The sequence below is a fragment of the Chinchilla lanigera genome, unplaced genomic scaffold (genome assembly GCF_000276665.1).
Source record: "Chinchilla lanigera isolate Chin_1 unplaced genomic scaffold, ChiLan1.0 scaffold00027, whole genome shotgun sequence".
NCBI classification, from domain to species: Eukaryota; Metazoa; Chordata; class Mammalia; order Rodentia; family Chinchillidae; genus Chinchilla; species Chinchilla lanigera.
The window spans coordinates 1062740-1080658 of record NW_004955428.1 but is presented as its reverse complement, the minus strand read 5'-3'; the positions used below and the strand labels follow the sequence as shown (position 1 = coordinate 1080658).

The 17919-nt window shown below is 36.9% G+C and overlaps 1 protein-coding gene across 2 annotated transcripts in view; it reads left to right on the top strand.

Moving 5' to 3' along the window:
* Window positions 1–17661, top strand: part of Otud4 (OTU deubiquitinase 4) — a gene marked incomplete in the record, with an annotated part of 45714 nt that extends 28053 nt beyond the window's left edge. For both annotated transcript variants that reach the window (XM_013515277.1, XM_005386641.2), the window contains 8 exon segments: window positions 3694–3856; window positions 6183–6306; window positions 7158–7213; window positions 7968–8048; window positions 8799–8934; window positions 9691–9951; window positions 11380–11420; window positions 12679–17661. In XM_013515277.1, coding sequence (XP_013370731.1) covers window positions 3694–3856; window positions 6183–6306; window positions 7158–7213; window positions 7968–8048; window positions 8799–8934; window positions 9691–9951; window positions 11380–11420; window positions 12679–13896 — 2080 coding nt within the window.
* Window positions 17662–17919: the final 258 nt, after the last annotated feature.

Here is a 17919-nt window from a genome sequence, read left to right as displayed (position 1 = left end):
TCAGCTTATGTGCTTGTCAAGCTGTGCTCTTTAGTTCATTTATTTTTGGTGTTTGGGCATGGGAATACACCCAGCATTTTGTCCTTAAAGATATCTAACATCTTCAAGATTGAGTTATAGGTTCTTAGGCTGACATTTATCAATAATGAGTTAGTTTCCTAGGGCTGTACCACAAACTAGTTAGCTTAAAACAACATAAGTTCTCCCAGTTCTTCCGGCTGGAAATCTGAAATCCAGTTGTCACCAGGGGCCATATCTTAAAAGACTGTAGGGTGTTACCTACAATCTTTGGGAGTCCTTGGCTTGTAGGTGTGTCAGTCTGGTCTCTACTTCCATCATCACTTGTTCTACTCATGTGTCCTTATCTCTTTTCTTCTTATAAGACACTAGTCCTACTGGTTTTAGGTCTTACTCTACCCCAGTTAACCTCACGTCAACTTGTTTACATCTAAAAAGACCCTGTTTCTAAATAAGGTCTCATAGGCAAGTACTAAGAGTTAGTACTTCAACTTATTGGTAGTTTACCAATACCAATTTATTATGGAGTGATAATTTACCAATTAAGACTCCATAAAAAATCATTCAGATCCATTTTAAAAGATTTAAAATACTTAGGATAGGAAGTTTATATTGTTTTACCTAAAACATTCAAAAGGCAGGGGCTGGGGATTTAGCTCAGCGGCAAAGCGCCTGCCTGGCAAGTGCAAGGTCATGAGTTCGGTTCCCGGTACCGGAGAAAAACCAAAAAAACCAAAGAAAACCAAAAAAAAAAAACAAAAAAAACCAAAAAAAAGCAAAAAACATTCAAAAGGTTATTGTGTATTTTCTTTGTGATCTAGTTGTCGTCTACAGTGGCATCCACTATTAACAGACTTTTCTATATGCTTGCCAGGGATATTTTATAGTATGTAAAAAACATATGTGTATTCATACTCTGGGGTTTTCAGAAATTATTTTTGTATGGCGGGGTACTGGGGATTGAACCCAGGGCATTCCAAAACAAGTGCTGAGTGTGTGCTAGGCAAGTGCTCTGCCAGTAAGGTACATCCTGAGCCCTTTTATAAACTTTATTTTGAGATAAGGACTCATTAAGTTGCCCAGGCTGGCCTGAGACTTATGATCCTCCCATCTCAGCCTTCTGAGTGCCTGGGATAACAGGTGAGTGCCATTGTGCCCTGCTTAGTTTTCCAGAAATTCTAAATGGAACAAAATTACTAAAATAATTTGGAATAAAGACATAACTTGCCTTCAGGTTTGCTCACTGCAAATAACCCTGAGAATAGCCTGGGTAAAGAATAGTCAGAGCCTTAAATTCTGGGCACACCTAGCAAAAAAGTGCAGTGGACCCCTGGTCTCTGGTGACTTACCTTTCCCAAATGAATGGAATTCTTGCCACTGATCAACTGTTTGTGGCTGAAGTCTATTGTTTGGACATTGACCAGATTCCACTAGCACCTGGTAGCTTATCTAATGCAGATAAAAATAACTTGAGATTAACTGACTAAAATATTAACTTTAGAAACCTAAAAATATAAAGTAACTATAGGAAATTCATAGACAGAAATGAAATTTTCTTTAATGAAGTTCTCATTTTTTGATAGGTGAGAAAAGAAGCTTTTCCCCACCTTTGAACACTAGAGTACCCTGTAAGGTCTTAAAAAGTTAAAAACAAATGCTGAGTGTGGTGGCATATGCCTGTAATTTCAGCATTGTGAAGGCTGAGGCAGGAAGATTGTGAGTTTAAGCCTGGCCTAGGCATTCTATCAACTTAGACCCTGTCTGAAAACAAAATACAATTTATAAAAAGCTGGGGAATGAAGCTCAATGTGAAGGCTCTTAAGTTCAATCCCAATACTACAAAAGAACAAAAAAGGGGAAAAAATACATATAGATTACCAAATGGCTACTTAAGTACTGTTTTATTGATCACAAACTGAATTTATATCCAGTGTGTTTCTGGTGTTGATTACTCTCCTAAGAATTGGCAGACTACTCAGATGTTTAATATTAATAATAGTTTTAATACTATGTTGTATATGCGTATCTTTTCTCACTAGGGTCCCTTTCTCTTTCATATGTTGAAATTTATAAAATTTTCCTTTATTTCCTGTATTTCCTTTATAAAAACACTTGATGGTGTATGTCAAGGTAGTTGTCAAGTCATGAAGCTTTAGAGAACTTTCGATATTGTGGCTGATTATGTAGAAATCTAGTGGAATTTGCAGTTAGTCATAGATTAGAATATCTTTTCTGTTTTGTGTGTGATAGTAAATTTTACTGATATATGAAAACCAATTTAGAAAATGCTGATTATTTAATATTAAAGATTTCTTTTTTAGAAACCTAAGTAACATTTGATTTGTATACAATTTTTTTACAATTTTTCATAAATATGTCAATTTTAAATTCTAGTTATAAAAGAACTGTAATGGTAGGTATGAACCCTTCATGGTATCCTACTTTTTCATGTCTTTCTCATTGATAACATTTTTTCCTCTGGAAAATACAAAACATGTCCACACATACACACTTGGAGCACAAAGCAGGACTTGCATGTATGCATTCGTTTATGTGGATGTGCAGGAAATGTTTCTGAATATCTCTTTAGTTTAGTGAAAATAGGAAGGAGTTGGTTCTGTGTGGTAGGTGAAGGTAAAATGAAGACCACAGAGTAGCAGTAATTTTTTGGATAGTAGGAGACAGTGGTAGGTGATACGAATTTTCCAGTCACCTAGCAACTTGGTAAGTCATCTGTGGAGTCATTTACCACAGGGTTTGAGAAGGCCTGGTCTAAGTTTATGAAAGCCCAGATTTGCACTCTTTCTTTTCCCTAGTACAATTGGAATGGACATCTGCCTGGTTGGAGTTGGAGTGATTGTAAATGAGGCCATTTGAGGACATTAGGTGACTTATTTCAGAAGTAAAAGAATCAGATTGTATTATAGTGTGTGTCCCACTCCTTTTAGCAAGATTTTATCTTTGTTCTATGACAAACAACATTTTTCCTATAAATTTTGAACTTTAGTTTCTTACTGTTAGAGAAAACTACTTACACATAGTAGAAATATTACTTATATAGTTTTCAGTAGTTATAAACCATACAAAAACATGGGAGTTGTCTTATAGACTACTAAACTCTATTCATGAGTTTGACCTCCTTTGGCCACAATGACATTGGTCATATCTGTGTCATTACTGTCTAGCCTGGCACAGTTTTTTCAGCTCTCCATCTGCCTTGATGGTGTCAACAACAGGTACAAGCATGGGCTCAGTGTCTTATTTAGCCATTAGCCTTTACTTAGAATAGATGATTAGAATGTTTGTGAGATCTGAACTAGTGAAACTTCCTTTTCTAGAGAGGGAATGCTTACAAAAATATTGAGAGTCTGACGTAAAGAAGGTATTTCTTTTCTTTTCATCAAGGCAGAAATATAAGCACTTTCAATTTTGTATCAGTTGGAAGTGAGTTTTGTATTTTCTGTTGTCTTCCCCATTGCCATTTTTTGTGTAAGGTAGCATAATGGTACAGCAGTTTCTATTTGAACTTTTATTAACTAAATTTCCAAAAGTTCTAAAATGTTGCAGTGTAGCTTAATTGGCCAAATAATTGTATTGCAAAACAGGTATTATTTGAGGTGTTCAGTATATTTTATATTATTTTTCTTTTTCTGACAAGAATGTTTTATTTGACAGAAAACCTGACCGTGAGCGAGTTGAAGATTTTGATCACACGAGTCGAGAAACTCACTATTTTGGCCTCTCTCCTGAAGAGCGCAGAGAGAAGCAAGCTATAGAAGAATCTCGTTTACTCTATGAGATTCAGAACCGAGATGAACAGGCTTTCCCAGCACTTTCTGTATGTATAAAAAGAGATTTTAAAAAATTAATATTTACAAATCCTTTTAAGTGTAGTTTTTAATGGTGGGCTAATAATTTATAAACTTAAAGATCACATGTTCTCTCTCCTTTTCACATTGTACGTGAGTAGGTCTAGAGCTATTACTGAAAAGTTGGTGAGTTGAGACAAATAAGCTGATCTTCCTTGCAATGGTTAGTGTTTTCTTTTGAAACCAGAAGTGTTTGTCAGTGAAAGCAGTGTGATCATGAGACTGTTAATCTGGTATAAGATACATTTATAAAATTGGGAAACTTCCTTTACTGTTCAGTAAGCATATCCAGACCCTGATATGTACAGTGAGAGCTTTCTTTCAAGTATTTGCTGTTGTAGGTGGTAGCATGTGTAGTCCTATGTTGTAACCCCTGCTTCACATATCAGACCCTGAGTTATATGATGGATGCTTCTCCAATAAAAGACAAGTTGTCTACCTTCAGATTTCTTAACTTTTTGGGGGAGAGTCAGGGTAAACATTATCATGCTGATGAAGAGGATTCTTTGCCAGGACAAGGAAGACGTAACTGATTCATTCTTGTTCTGAGAATCCTGTGCCTGTGGTCTTTCAAGTCTTCGTAAATGGTATTCAGATGACCTGGGATCCCTGTTGTGTTGGTAGCAATGTTTAAAAACAGAGTGGGATGTTGTGGAGTCCCTCTGTACCAGTATAATGCATGAGGATCCCATACGCTTAGTTCTGTCTTCTAGTTGTAGAATTTCTTAAAGGTCTGATGAATTAAGTTGAAAAGGTCTTTTATATAATAGGTAACTACAAATTATTTAAGCTTGTATTCTTTTCAGTTAGTGTGTGGTAAAAAGTATAACTACTATGATTTGGGTATAGATTGTGAAGTTTTTTTATTATTGAAATGGGGTCTTTGTCCTCGTCATTTTTAGACTTTTTATGATTGTGACCCCGTGTTGGATTTGTTAGTAGCTCAGGTTTTTTTTTTTTTTTTTTTCCTAGAAAACTCCTGTAAATGAGGTCTAAGATTCTCCTCTTATCTCTGTGAAATATTTACTTTCAGTTCTATGACAGGAATCTAGGAACCTTCACTCAGAATTCAGCGTAAAATCCTGACTTCCTCCAGTCCCGTTGTTTCACCAGTTAGAAGGTTATATCTTGTGCAGATCCTAATGTGATTTGCCCTAATAGTCAGTAGCTTTTCAGTAATAAGAATCCTGGTGTACAGTATCTGCTAATTCGTGCTTAGATTTTTTTTCTCCTTCACAAAGGACTGGCTCTAAATAGATTCTTTGGAATGTTGGTACACAGGATGTTATTGTTTGTGTGAAGAATGTAACCTGCAAGGTGAAAGTTCTGTCACGGTGGCTCCTGAAATTGAGCCTATGAAGAAGTCTTAACTTCTAATTTAGGCTGATGATCTCATTGCCTAAGACTTTCAGTTGGTAATTAGACTATTAATGGAGAGCATATATATAATTAAATATGGGTCCTGGATACTGTCATTTGTAGTATCAGAAGTAAATATGGGCAGGGGGTATAGTTCAGTGGCACAGTGCCTGCCTGGCAAGCTTGACGTAGTGAGTTCGCTTCCTGGTACAAAAAAAAAGAAGTAAAATGTAGGGCTATGTTTATAGCAGCAAAGTTCATAATGGCTAAATCTTGGAGGTGGCTTATATATCCATTAACAGATGAATGCATGAAGAAAGCATGGTATTTATATACAGTGGAGTACTATTCTAACATAAAAAAGGATAAACTTGAGTCTTGTAGGAAAATGAATGTACCTTGAGACCATAATGTTAAGTGAAATAAATCATACACACAAGCTTAAATATTGCTTGGTTTCTCTTATATAAGAAACCCAAAATATAAAGTGCAAAATAGAAGATGATAATAGGAAAAAAGGAGAGAAATATTTTGTAAATGGGAAATAAGAGAAAGGGGAGAGGACCAGGAGGGACAGGGATGAGGTATATTACGTACATGTACCAACTACTCGGGAGGAATAGAATCATTATTTACTGCAAACATCAATAAAAAATCAAAAATTGAAAAACAAATAGGGCTTTGAAGCTGTGTGTGGTGGTTCATGCTGGTAATCCCAGTACTTGGGAGGCTCAGGGAGGAGGATCACTGAGTTCATGGCCAATCTGGGCTACATAGTTCAAGGCTAGCCTGAATTACATAGTGAGACTCTGTCTCAAAAACAAACAAACATTATAGTATATGTATGGCTTTGAGTTGTGAGATGTTTAGAAGTATAAAGGGTAGGATTGATTGTAAATTTTTAATGCAGACTTTTGGGTTTTGTTCATTTTAAAGAGCTCATCAGTCAGTCAGTCAGCTTCTCAGAGTACCAACCCAAGTGCCCAGAGAAAACCATCACATGTAAGTGATAGAAAAGGGAATAGGCGGAGAATGGATACAGAAGAAAGAAAAGACAAAGGTATGTCATATTTCATCATTTTGAAAGCAATTGCAAGAAAGATCTATGTCCTGTTTGAAATCATATACAGTATTACTCCTGTATCTGCAGTTTTGCTTTCTGCACTTTAAATTACCTGAGGTCACTTGTGGTTTAAAAATACTAAATGGAAAATTCCACAAGTAAATAATGCATAAGGTTTAAACTGTATGCTGTTGTAAATAACATGATATCTTGTTTCATCCTGCTTCTTCTCACTTGGATGAAAATCATCCATTTGGTCACTGTGTCCATACTGTATATGCTGCCTGCTCAGCCGTCACTTAGTGGCTATCTTGATAATCAGATCGACTGTGGAAGCGGTGCAGTGCTTGTGTTTTAATAATGGTCCCAGGACTCAAGAGTAGTGATGATTATGCCAAAAAAAAAAAAAAAAAAAAAAAAGCCACAGAGTGCTTTCTTTAGTGCAAAGGTAAAAGTATAAGAAGATATTTTGATGTATGTGCTGCCCGAGCGAGCACATAAGATATTTTGAGGGAGACCACTTTATGTGTGTGTGTTCTCTTTTACTATTAGTTGTTATTAATCTCTTACTGTGGCTACCTTATAAACTGTCAGTAATGTTTGGATACTGTTCAAAGCTTTGGGCATCAACTGGAATGTGTTCTCTATGGATAAGGGGGGATGATGCTCTTGGTATAAAAATATTTTTCAAATTGTTTTGTAGCTTATCTAATGTCAGTATTTGACTGTTGGAGAGAAACATTGATTCAGGATAAAGCACGATAAACATTACTCCAAAATTCACTGACTACTGTAAATATTCAAATCCTGACTGGTGGTTGATAAGGGTTTATTTTTATTTTGATTAGAATCTACTCATGGACATACTCACTTGGATAAAAAACCTGAGCCAAGCACATCAGAGGTAAAAGTTTTACATACGAAATGTGTCGTTTTCTTTAACACCGATAACATAGTAGGAAGAAGTAGAAAAAATAGAAATGATTTTAATTTTTTTTTTTTCTCAGAACTGGGGATTGAATCCAGGGCCTTATATGTGCTAGACAGGTACTCCACCAGTGAGCTACATCCCTAGTCCTTTAAAAACATTTCTTTTAGAAACAGGGACTTGCTTAGTTGCCTCAGCTGGCTTCAGATGTACAGTCTTCCTTCTTCAGCCTCCTGAGTAGCGGGTATTACAGGGATGTGGCACCATGCTCAATTTGATTTTAATTTAACATTTTATATAACTTCATTAGTGAAGTTGAAAAACATGAAAAAGATGGTTGAATTTGAGGGGAAGTTGCTCCCAAATTACAGTCATCTATTAAAGGTACTTCACATGTCTTAACTGCCAAAGTAGCTTTCATTCCCTATACTAGTAGTAGATTGATACTTATAAGGGAGAAGACTGCTGTTTGAAGCCACTCCCAAAATGCTAACTGCCCACTATTTTGATACAATAAAGATGTTAGTACTTAATACGTTAAGATGTTAATACTTAATATGTTATTACTTGTTGAAGACCAGGTATAACTGGAAAATATTTTTGCTGTGAGCGGGTTCTGTCAGGTGGAGGTGGGGAGAAGTACAAAGGCAACCACAATTATCCTAGAATATAGATCTTTAGAATACAAAATTGCCTCTTTTTGTGTTTCTTTTTTCTTTGGTTTCCAAAGAACATTAATGATGATAAGTGTGCAAGAGTTTCATCACCATCAAAGTCAAAGAAATTGGAGTGCCCATCTCCTGCAGAACAGGTAAGTCATGATGTTGACATTGAGTGTCTCAGTCTCTGAGTTTCCTGTAATTTTACAAACAGAAGATATTTATATGGGGAATAGAAAAATTTATTCTAACATCATAATTTGAGTGCAGATATAATTCTTCTATAACTTATTAGTTTTTGTCTTTTAAGACATGGTCTTGTTGCTTAATCCAGGCTGGCCTCAAACTCTCAGTCCTCTTGCCTCAGTCTCCTAAGTTCTGGGATTATAGTTGTATACCACCACACTAGGCTTTCTGTAATTTATTTTGATATTGGCTAGTCTGGAGTGTTACCAGTGTTTATAGAATGTTATTTTATGACCATTTTCTAACCGTTCTTTTGAATTAGTTTTGAGTAAGTTTATTTTTTTTGCATTATTTTTGGTGTCTTATGTTACCATTGTATGATGGATTGGCTTGAATATTAGACTTTTTAAAGGAAACTGAATTCTACTTTAAGATATTTTAGAAGAGTTACCTGTATCATTAACAATTACTTAATATATGTTTAAAAGAAATAATATCATCAGTCCTTCTCCCTCAGCTGGAATTACAGGCCTGTATCACCATGTCCAGGTGTAGTTGCATATTGTTTTTAGCTACTGTTTTCTTTCATTCTAAGACCAGAAGGACCATTTATACTTCAGTGCTATAAAAGACAGACAACTCAGGGTACATATGGTGATTAAAATTAGTGTCTCAACAAAATGTCCTGTTGTCTTTTTTACCCTCCATTCCTGAAGAACCCAGCAGGTGTGTCTCTGTCGAATCCAGCTCCCCTTATAGTTTCTCCAGAGGTACATCTAACGCCTGCGGTGCCTTCTTTACCAGCCACTGTGCCAGCTTGGCCAAGTGAACCTACAACTTTTGGACCAACAGGTTAGTGTTTACAAACTCCTGCCTACCCATCCACCTACCTGTCCACCAACCAACTGACCAACCAGCAAATGCCCTTCAAGTCATACTTAATTCTTTTTGTGTGTGTTTTTGTTTCTATTTTTTTGAGACAGGGTCTCGCTATGTAGTTCAGGCTAGCCTTGAACTCTATGTAGCCCAGGCTGGCCTCGAACTCATCGCAGTCCTCCTGCCTCAGCCTCCTGAGTGCTGGGTCTACAGGTGTGCACCACCACACCTGGCTAGACATCAGATTCTTGAGTAAGAGCTTGTCTGTGGAACAGGGTTAAGTGTGTGGAGCCTCACAGCTTTGTGATTCTCTGCTTGCCTTTGTATCCAGCATGGGCTGCTATGTTTATTTTGGTGGTGTTCATTGAAGTGTGCTCTCACAGTCCTAGGCACACAGTGTTTGACCTGGTTGTCTCTACTGTTTGCTGTGGATGCTTTCACTATGGGCCAGCCATTGATGACTCCCAGCTGGACACCTTTGTAGGCCCCATGTCTTACACGTTTGTGAGAGCTGCACTTAGAAGACACCGATTCTAGACTTGTTTTCTGGGCTTATTCTGTATCTTGGGAAGGCCTTGGGTTACTGTTAAAGTTACTTTTTGAGATGTTTAATTACATGCTATTTAACCAACTGTATCATTGTACAGCACTGTAATGTAAAGTTACATTTCTGTAGGAAAATTTATTTTTACCTTTTTGTAGATTTTGATTCCCTTTACTTCTCTTTTGCAGGTGTCCCTGCTCAAATTCCTGTTTTGTCAGTGACACAGACGCTGACCACTGGACCTGACTCTGCTGTGTCCCAAGCTCATTTAACATCCTCTCCAGTTCCTGTGTCAATACAGGCAGTTAACCAGCCCTTGATGCCTTTGCCTCAGACGTTGAGCCTTTACCAAGACCCACTCTACCCTGGGTTTCCTTATAACGAAAAGGGAGATCGAGCCATTGCACCACCTTATTCACTGTGTCAGACTGGGGAGGACCTGCCTAAAGGTGAGACCTTTCAAGTTGCTTTCCTTTATCAAGGTACAAATACATTTAACTCATTCACGATGGAGCTGTATATGCATGACTTTCCCATTGGGTGGCTTGCACCAGCCAATAGGACTGTCTAGTCATACATGTACCGCCAGTGGGAACATGATAAGAAATGAAGATAACAAGTTGCAGTTAGAGGTCTGGTCTCAGGCTTTGGGAAATACACCACAGTTTGGCTGTTGGTCCTTCACTTCTGTCTCAGCTTGTTTTTGTTTTTCTTTTATTCTGTTTTTAATTTAATATAATTTTATTTTATTTTTTTGAGACAGGGTCTTGCTGTGTAATTCAGACTGGCCTTGAGCTCACTATGTAACCCAGGCTGGCCTTGAACTCCCAGCAATCCTATCTCAGCCTCCTGAGTGCTAGGATTACAGGTGTGTGCCACCACGCCTGGCTTCATCTTGGTTTTATTAGCAAACCTTTTTTTGAGTTTAATGATGGCTGTCTCCCATGTAATTTTTTAATTAACAGCCTTGAAACCATTTTGAAGTAAGATACTAATAATTTTCATTAATCAGCTACCTGAACATTACGAAGTTTTCTCAACAGGATTCTAGTTTGGGGAACTACTCATGTTACTTTATCCATTAAAAAATTACGAAGGAGTCATGGCATGGCTCAGAGGTAGAGCATTTGCGTAGCATACATAGTACTGTGAGTTCAAACCTTGTCACCACATTAAAAAAAGGAAAACATTTTGGACTGGATATATCTATAATAGCTTTTACTAGAGTGCTAGGCAATATTTGTATGGTTTTTTGTTTAAATCGTTTTTAAATTTACTGGCCCCCTTTATTTCAAGGAATTTGTACTCTTTAATTGTCCATTTTGTAGTTTGCAAAATTTCTTGTTAGTGTCACTGAAAGAAATAGTACAACGGCTACCTATATACTGTTTGCCTGGTTTCATATAAATAATTTGTTTATGAAGAGGTTTGATGTTTGATCCATGGGTAACTGGCTGATGGCAAATGGATACCTGGGCTACACTGTCCTACTAATCATGTTGTCAGTGAGCTTTAAGGGAAGTATTACCATTTTCACCAGTGTCTTTATTTCATAGTTTTCAAAACCCCACAGAAAAGTTGAAAAAGAAAGAACAAAAAGCTTTTGAGTATCTTTCAACCAGATTAATCTTTAATCAGATAAAAATCTCAAACCATTTTGGGTTTTAGACATTAATATAGAAGGAAGCATATTGAATCTGGTATTACCCTAATATCAGCCTCATTTTTGGTTATATTACAGTTTTATGTTTTATATCATAGGTTAAAGAAAACAGTTTTAGCAGGTAAAATTATCTTTAAAATTGTATTGATTAGAATAATGAAGAAAAACCTTTGTTGAATGTACAGTTTTGTTGAGTGATTATTCTCTTTTTCAGATAAGAACATTCTTCGATTCTTCTTCAATCTCGGTGTGAAGGTATTTACGTGGTATCATTTTATTAATACTCTATAAATTATTACTGTTTAAATTATGTTAACTATTCTAGCAGTACTCCAAGTGTCACTAAATTTCACCATTTTAAGAACCAGCATTTTCAGTACAGAACAGTATGTTTTGCGGGGGATAGTAGGAGCTCCAGTTTTTGTTTGCCTTTCCTCTTGGTAAGGGTTTAACCTTGGAGGACCACATTGAGGAACTATGTTCCTGGGGCAACATTATGGAAATGTTCTCAGTGGGGAATTAGATGAACTATCTGGGTTTGACATTCTGCTTTGACATTTTTTCACTGTATAGTCTTGGGCAAACCTTTCAGTATCTCTGAGTTTAGCTTTATTTATTTATGGAGTGGGATCAGTGTTCTTTCACCTGTCTCAGCTGTGAAAGGATCAAAGTAAATAGCAGTTGAAAATATGTATTACTGTGTAAGGTAGAGGGTTATTCATTAGCACAGCAGAGTGGTCCTCTGGGAAGTGAACAACCTAAAAATAACTTTTCTTAGAGAATCAGTCTCTGTCAGTGCTAGGCTGACTTTTGTCTTGAATTAATCTCCTTGAGCTGTATGTACTTCAGAAAGAAATAGAGTTCCTTGCTGGTCTAGTGTCGAGTTTCATGAGGCCGTGTTACTTAGTTAATGTTGGCCTTATCTAATTGGTTAATTATCCTGTTGGCTGGTTGTATTTTAGTTTGTAGCTGAAACCTTATAGTGGAAGAATGTCGAGTATTTCATTCTCAACATTACCCTTCTTCGATTAGAGTTGTAAATTTAATCCTTGTAGTTAAAGAAGGGTCTGAGGGGTCCTAGAATTGTTGAGTCCTGTCATTGGAGATCATCTCTTCTACCAGCATTTTCTTAGTGCAGTAGATCCCAGCAAGTTAATTTGCTCGGGGGGTGGGGGGAGGGTGTTATACAATGAGTGAGTGAGTGAATGGAAGAGCTAGAATGTGAATGTAGGTCTAGTCAAACTGCCAGTGATTGAGATCATGTTTCCTCTGAGCCCCTGCTTAGACCTTGGGATAGGTTTCAGGACAAGAACAAGGAATGTAATCTTAAACTAGCAATTTGATTTTCTAATTGCTTTTCATGTTGGGTATCACAATAGCCTAGTATTTGGATAATAAATTATATTTTCTTTACATGCATGGGAAACTTGAGCGTAGTACTAGTTATAAATATGCACTAACATTTATATCATTTTCCCTTTTTGTTTATTTGACTGTTTTGTATCTGTTTCAGGCATATAGTTGTCCGATGTGGGCTCCACATTCTTACCTGTACCCTTTGCACCAGGCCTACCTGGCAGCCTGCAGGATGTACCCAAAGGTCCCTGTCCCCGTGTATCCTCATAATCCTTGGTTCCAAGAAGCTGCTTCAGCTCAGAATGAAAGTGACTGTACCTGTACTGATGCACACTTTCCTATGCAGACTGAGACCAGTGTTAATGGTCAAATGTCACAGGGAGAAATTGGCCCGCCAACGTTTTCTTCACCTCTGGTTATCCCTCCATCTCAGGTGTCTGAAAGTCATGGACAGTTGTCTTACCAGGCTGATCTTGAATCTGAAAACCCTGGACAGCTTCTTCATCCTGAATATGACGAGTCATTAAGTGGCAAGAACATGTATCCACAGCCGTCCTTTGGACCTAATCCATTCTTAGGCCCAGTTCCTATTGCACCCCCCTTTTTTCCTCATGTTTGGTATGGGTATCCTTTTCAGGGATTTATAGAAAATCCTGTAATGAGGCAGAATATTGTCCTGCCCTCTGAAGAGAAAGGTGAATTGGATCTGCCCTTAGAAAATCTGGATCTGTCTAAAGAATGTGCTCCAGTCACAACAGTAGATGAGTTTTCAGAATCTAGGAGTGAAGGTGCACATTCTGTCCCTGAAGCAAGTGCGAGCAGCAAGACGGAAGGCCGTGCGGAACAGTCATCACAAACACGAAAGGCAGATCTTGTGCTTGCTTCTGCCCCTCTTGGAGCAGAAGGAAAAGCTCATCTTTCCACACAGATTCTAAACAGAGAAAGAGAAACCGTGTCTGTTGAACTTGAGCCGAGGAGGACCATTCAAAGTCTGAAAGAAAAACCAGAGAAAGCAAAAGATCCTAAGATTGCTGCTGATGTGGTCAGCCCTGGGGCCAACTCTGTGGATAGCAGAATGCAAAGACCAAAAGAAGAGAGTTCAGAAGATGAAAATGAAGTGTCTGATATTCTGAGAAGTGGCAGATCCAAGCAGTTCTATAATCAAACTTACGGAGGCAGGAAGTACAAAAGTGATTGGGGCTATACTGGTAGGGGTGGATATCAACATATGAGAGGTGAGGAGTCCTGGAAAGGGCAGCCAAGCCGAAACCGAGAGGAAGGTTATCAGTACCATCGAAATGTCAGAGGACGGCCCTATAGAGGAGATAGGAGGAGATCAGGAATGGGAGATGGCCACAGGGGACAACACACTTGATGCTTATTGCTTGGCTATTTTAAAGCAGAAGCCCTTTATTAGGTGGAGTATTTTTAAAGGCTTTAAAAAATACCTTAAAATAAAAACCCAAATTGGAACTATCCTCCCTTCCGCTTTAACCCTCATTCGCATTGTGGATGGGATTTTGGACATGAGTTTAAGGGGCAAGTGAATTTCTGGTATTGCCATTTTTCTTCATTCAAAATGTTTGATTTCTCTGTCAGGTGACTGCCCCCATAAAAAGTACAAGTTAAGTTTGTTAAAGTATTTTTTATAAACAGCTTAATATAAATCATTATAGATTTAGTGTTTGTTTTTTTTCCTCGTATAAGTTTGATTTTCAAATGTTGGACATGTGTGCTTTATAGTGTTTACTAAAGTGACAAAATATACCATTTGACACAGTATAGATCCCAAAACATAACATTGCACCAAATAGAAATGTATATTTTATTATGCAATGCCTTAGTCATAAACTGGGCTCAAACAATTCTCAGCCTAAAACACTGTTGTCTTTTAAAATGCTTCCAACCCAAAGGCCTTTCATCTCAATATCTGTCAGACTTGAATAATGTCTTCTCTTTAATATTACACATAAGGCAGCCTATTAACCTGTGTCTTAGAAATGTTGTATATAGTTCTTTTAATATTCATAGGGTATATTTTTGAATTTTGGTGAGTATTTGTTGACCTTAAGGTTGCATACAAGAACAGATGTTTAAGAAATAGTAGGAAATCCAGTGAAATGGCTGTTTCCACCCAGAATTCTTAGCACTGGTGTAAATATCATGGTGCCTACTCGAAAGAAATATAGATGCTATGCATTTTGAAAATACTCTGCATCTGTTAAAACTGCAGAAGTTTTTTAATGCCACTTTAACACTAATGCACTGACAGATTCTAAATATTTTGTGAGAAGAGATGTTAAAACTTTTTAGCTTGATAGGTTTCTATAGAGTAACTGCTTTGTTTTTCTTGCACCGTTGGTTATGTGTATCACTTTACATTTGCATGGTTCAGGTTGTCATGCTGGAATTATTGTACAAAAACGAGATGATTGTGACTTCGTTTGTTTCTAGAGGATGCTGCTAGAAGATGGTTTTTGCATTTTATAGCTTGTTATTCTTAGGGGTGTAAGTCTGATCTTCTTTCCTTTGACTTTGCAGTATTCACTAGAGGTTCCCTTTGCATGTTGCACTCTTATTTGGAGATTGGACTCTTGATAACACAGTATTTGTGTATCTGTGTTACTTTGTAAAAATAACTGTAGCTTGTGTTTATTTGTACATACCAATGTGAAAATCTGTTCTTTATGTTGAGATTACCTTCTGATCAGGAAGTTTGAGTGCTATGCAAATAATGTAGTGGTTTTGCTTTGCATGCCCTGTGTAATGTACGTAGCCAAAAACAGATGTGTGGTAGCTTTTTTTTTTTAAGGCAAATTACTTTAAATACAATTCACTTGAATTTGACAAGCTGAAGCAGATGAGTTTTCTGGGTTCTCTGATAACCTATAGGAATGTTTGGATGTCAGCTAGGCTCAGTGAATCCCCACTGTACTGTAATAACGGTTATTTACCTCTGTGCTGTTTTAATTACCTAATGTCTGTGTAACTGCTGATTTGAGTAGTGATTAGCATTTAGATATTTTATAACATAGGATTTTAGAGAGCACTTTTGAAAGATTACATTTTATTATGATGGTGCTAGCTAGGAAAAAATTTGTAAAGATTGGGATGGTTATGTGGAAAAGAGAATTCTTGGGAGAACCTGTTGGATGGAATTTGTCATCACCTTAGGTAGAAGAGTTGTTGAAGGTACTGTTTATGCCAGTTTTTTCTTAGTGTCAGTGGCTGAATTATTGAATGAGAAGTTAAGAGCATCCTTTACTTTCAGCCCATGCTTTTGTTTTTCAGTGTAGGATTAGCTTACCTGATAATTTTATTATGAAAATCACATTCTGATATAAATACCAGATTTAAAGTTCAATATAAGTTTCATCTCAGGAGTCCAAAAGAAATTGTGGTTTCCAGTGTTGGTTTTATTGACCGGGGTTTGATCTGTTTCTAGCAGTGTTTGAATTTGGTTAGGAAAGGATACTGTTGATACTGTTCTTCACTGTCATTCTCTTACCTCAATTAAGCAACACAATACTCTATAGCTCCTGAGGGAAACACTGATTTGCTTCCTGTTCCCCCTGCCTCACCTCCAGGACATGATGGAAACAGTGCTGAAAGAGAAATTTAGCAGATGGTACTTTTCTTAGTGACCTCTGGAATAAAAGAACTCAGAGTTTTAAAACTGTTAGTCTTTGTGTGAAGGTCACTTTTTTTCCTTTAGGTTTGTTTTTAACTGGGTTAGTCAGTCTAGGGGATTTTGCCTTATGCTGAGGTCGAAACTAGGGCCAAGCAAGCTTTTGTCCTCTTTCATATTAACTGTCATATTGTATGTTGTGAGATGTATTTCTATATAAGAAACAGAACTAAGAATCATTTGTATTTTGATTTAGAAATTATGAAACTTTAGTATGATCAGACACATTTTCAAGAACAAATGCTTAGATTGACCAAAGCTCACCTGTTGCTTTTTAGTTAGGTGCTTTTGCCGAGCTTGAGTCCAGCCCCATTCTTTAGTATTGTGTGTATGTCTCTTCAAGTTTGTTTTCTGTCACATACATTTTCAATGTTTGCCCTGTGTGCTTCTTTGCAGCAGGATACTAACAGCTGTGTAGTCCTCATGTTGTTTCCCAGTAACCCACAAGGCCATTTTCACAGCAGACCTAAGCTCAGACTCTGTCTCCATCAGACAGGAGGTTTTCCCAAACCGCAGTGCTGAGATGCTTATTTGATACAACTCTTACTCTTGCAGCTTGTTGTTTCTTTGTGACTCAAGGGTGAACTAAAAATGCCTGTGAACTGCAAACTTGCTTATGATTGACTTGGTGCAATAAAGTTCCTTTCTAACCATTTTCTGGTTTAGAAAATACTCAGCCATCCTAGAAACTAGCAATATTTATTTTTGCCTCATTTATTTTACCTTCAGTTTTAGGTAGACTTTTTCTCTTTTCACTTATGGGTACTACTAAGCAAAGTCCATTCTTGTGTAGCTGAAGAGAATACGTATTTGGCTACACTATTTCTGTTTACTGTATTTTGCTCCCTATTTTGTCTAAATGCTATTGTTTTTGTTTTAAAATCTTAAAAATGATTCACTTCCAGTGTGTCAACATCAAAGAACTAAGGCTTTGCTACTAGTGTCGCCATTTACTCTCCCACTAGTAGAGATTTTTTTTTAAAGATATTTTTTCCCCCCCCGAGACACAAGTTTTAGAAAATCTTACAAGAGGGGTGGGTGCATGTCTTAATGCTGGGAAGCAGCAACTTTGGGGTTGAATTTACTTGAATGGATTAAAAATTGCATTGTTACAGAGCTAGAAAAATTTATGTATGAGAAATGATAATAGCCTTACACTGAGTACAGATAATACTTACGCATGTGAAGATGTGATCATCTGTGATGTTACTTGTAAAAAAAAAGTATAAATACATATCTTTTGAAGTGTTGAAAGGAAAATAGTACTTTATATTCTTTATCATATCACTTTTTTAAGTGTTGAATATATTCCTGTTTATTTTTCTATGTTCTGTTTTGTAGCCTTAAGAAGTGTTTCAAACATCTGAATGTATAAAATGAGTAAATGCCCTACATGGTGTGATGCTGCATTATATATAAAACCGTGTGCATATATTAAATTTTGTCTCTTGATTCGGCTGTGGCTCTTTGGTTCTGAGAGTAACCTAGTAATAAGCACTTACATTTTCAGAGATACTAGATTTTTTGAGACAGTTTCCGTTACATCTTTCAGGCCAGAAGATAATTCTAATGTACAACTAAAAACCATATGGGATTTTTACCCTATAGGTTGGTTATTTTCTAGTTATATGGCTAGAGCTCTCTCTTGTTTTTTCAATAAATCAAGTGAGAATGCGGGAGAATACCTAAGAATTTATAGATTAATGGTCT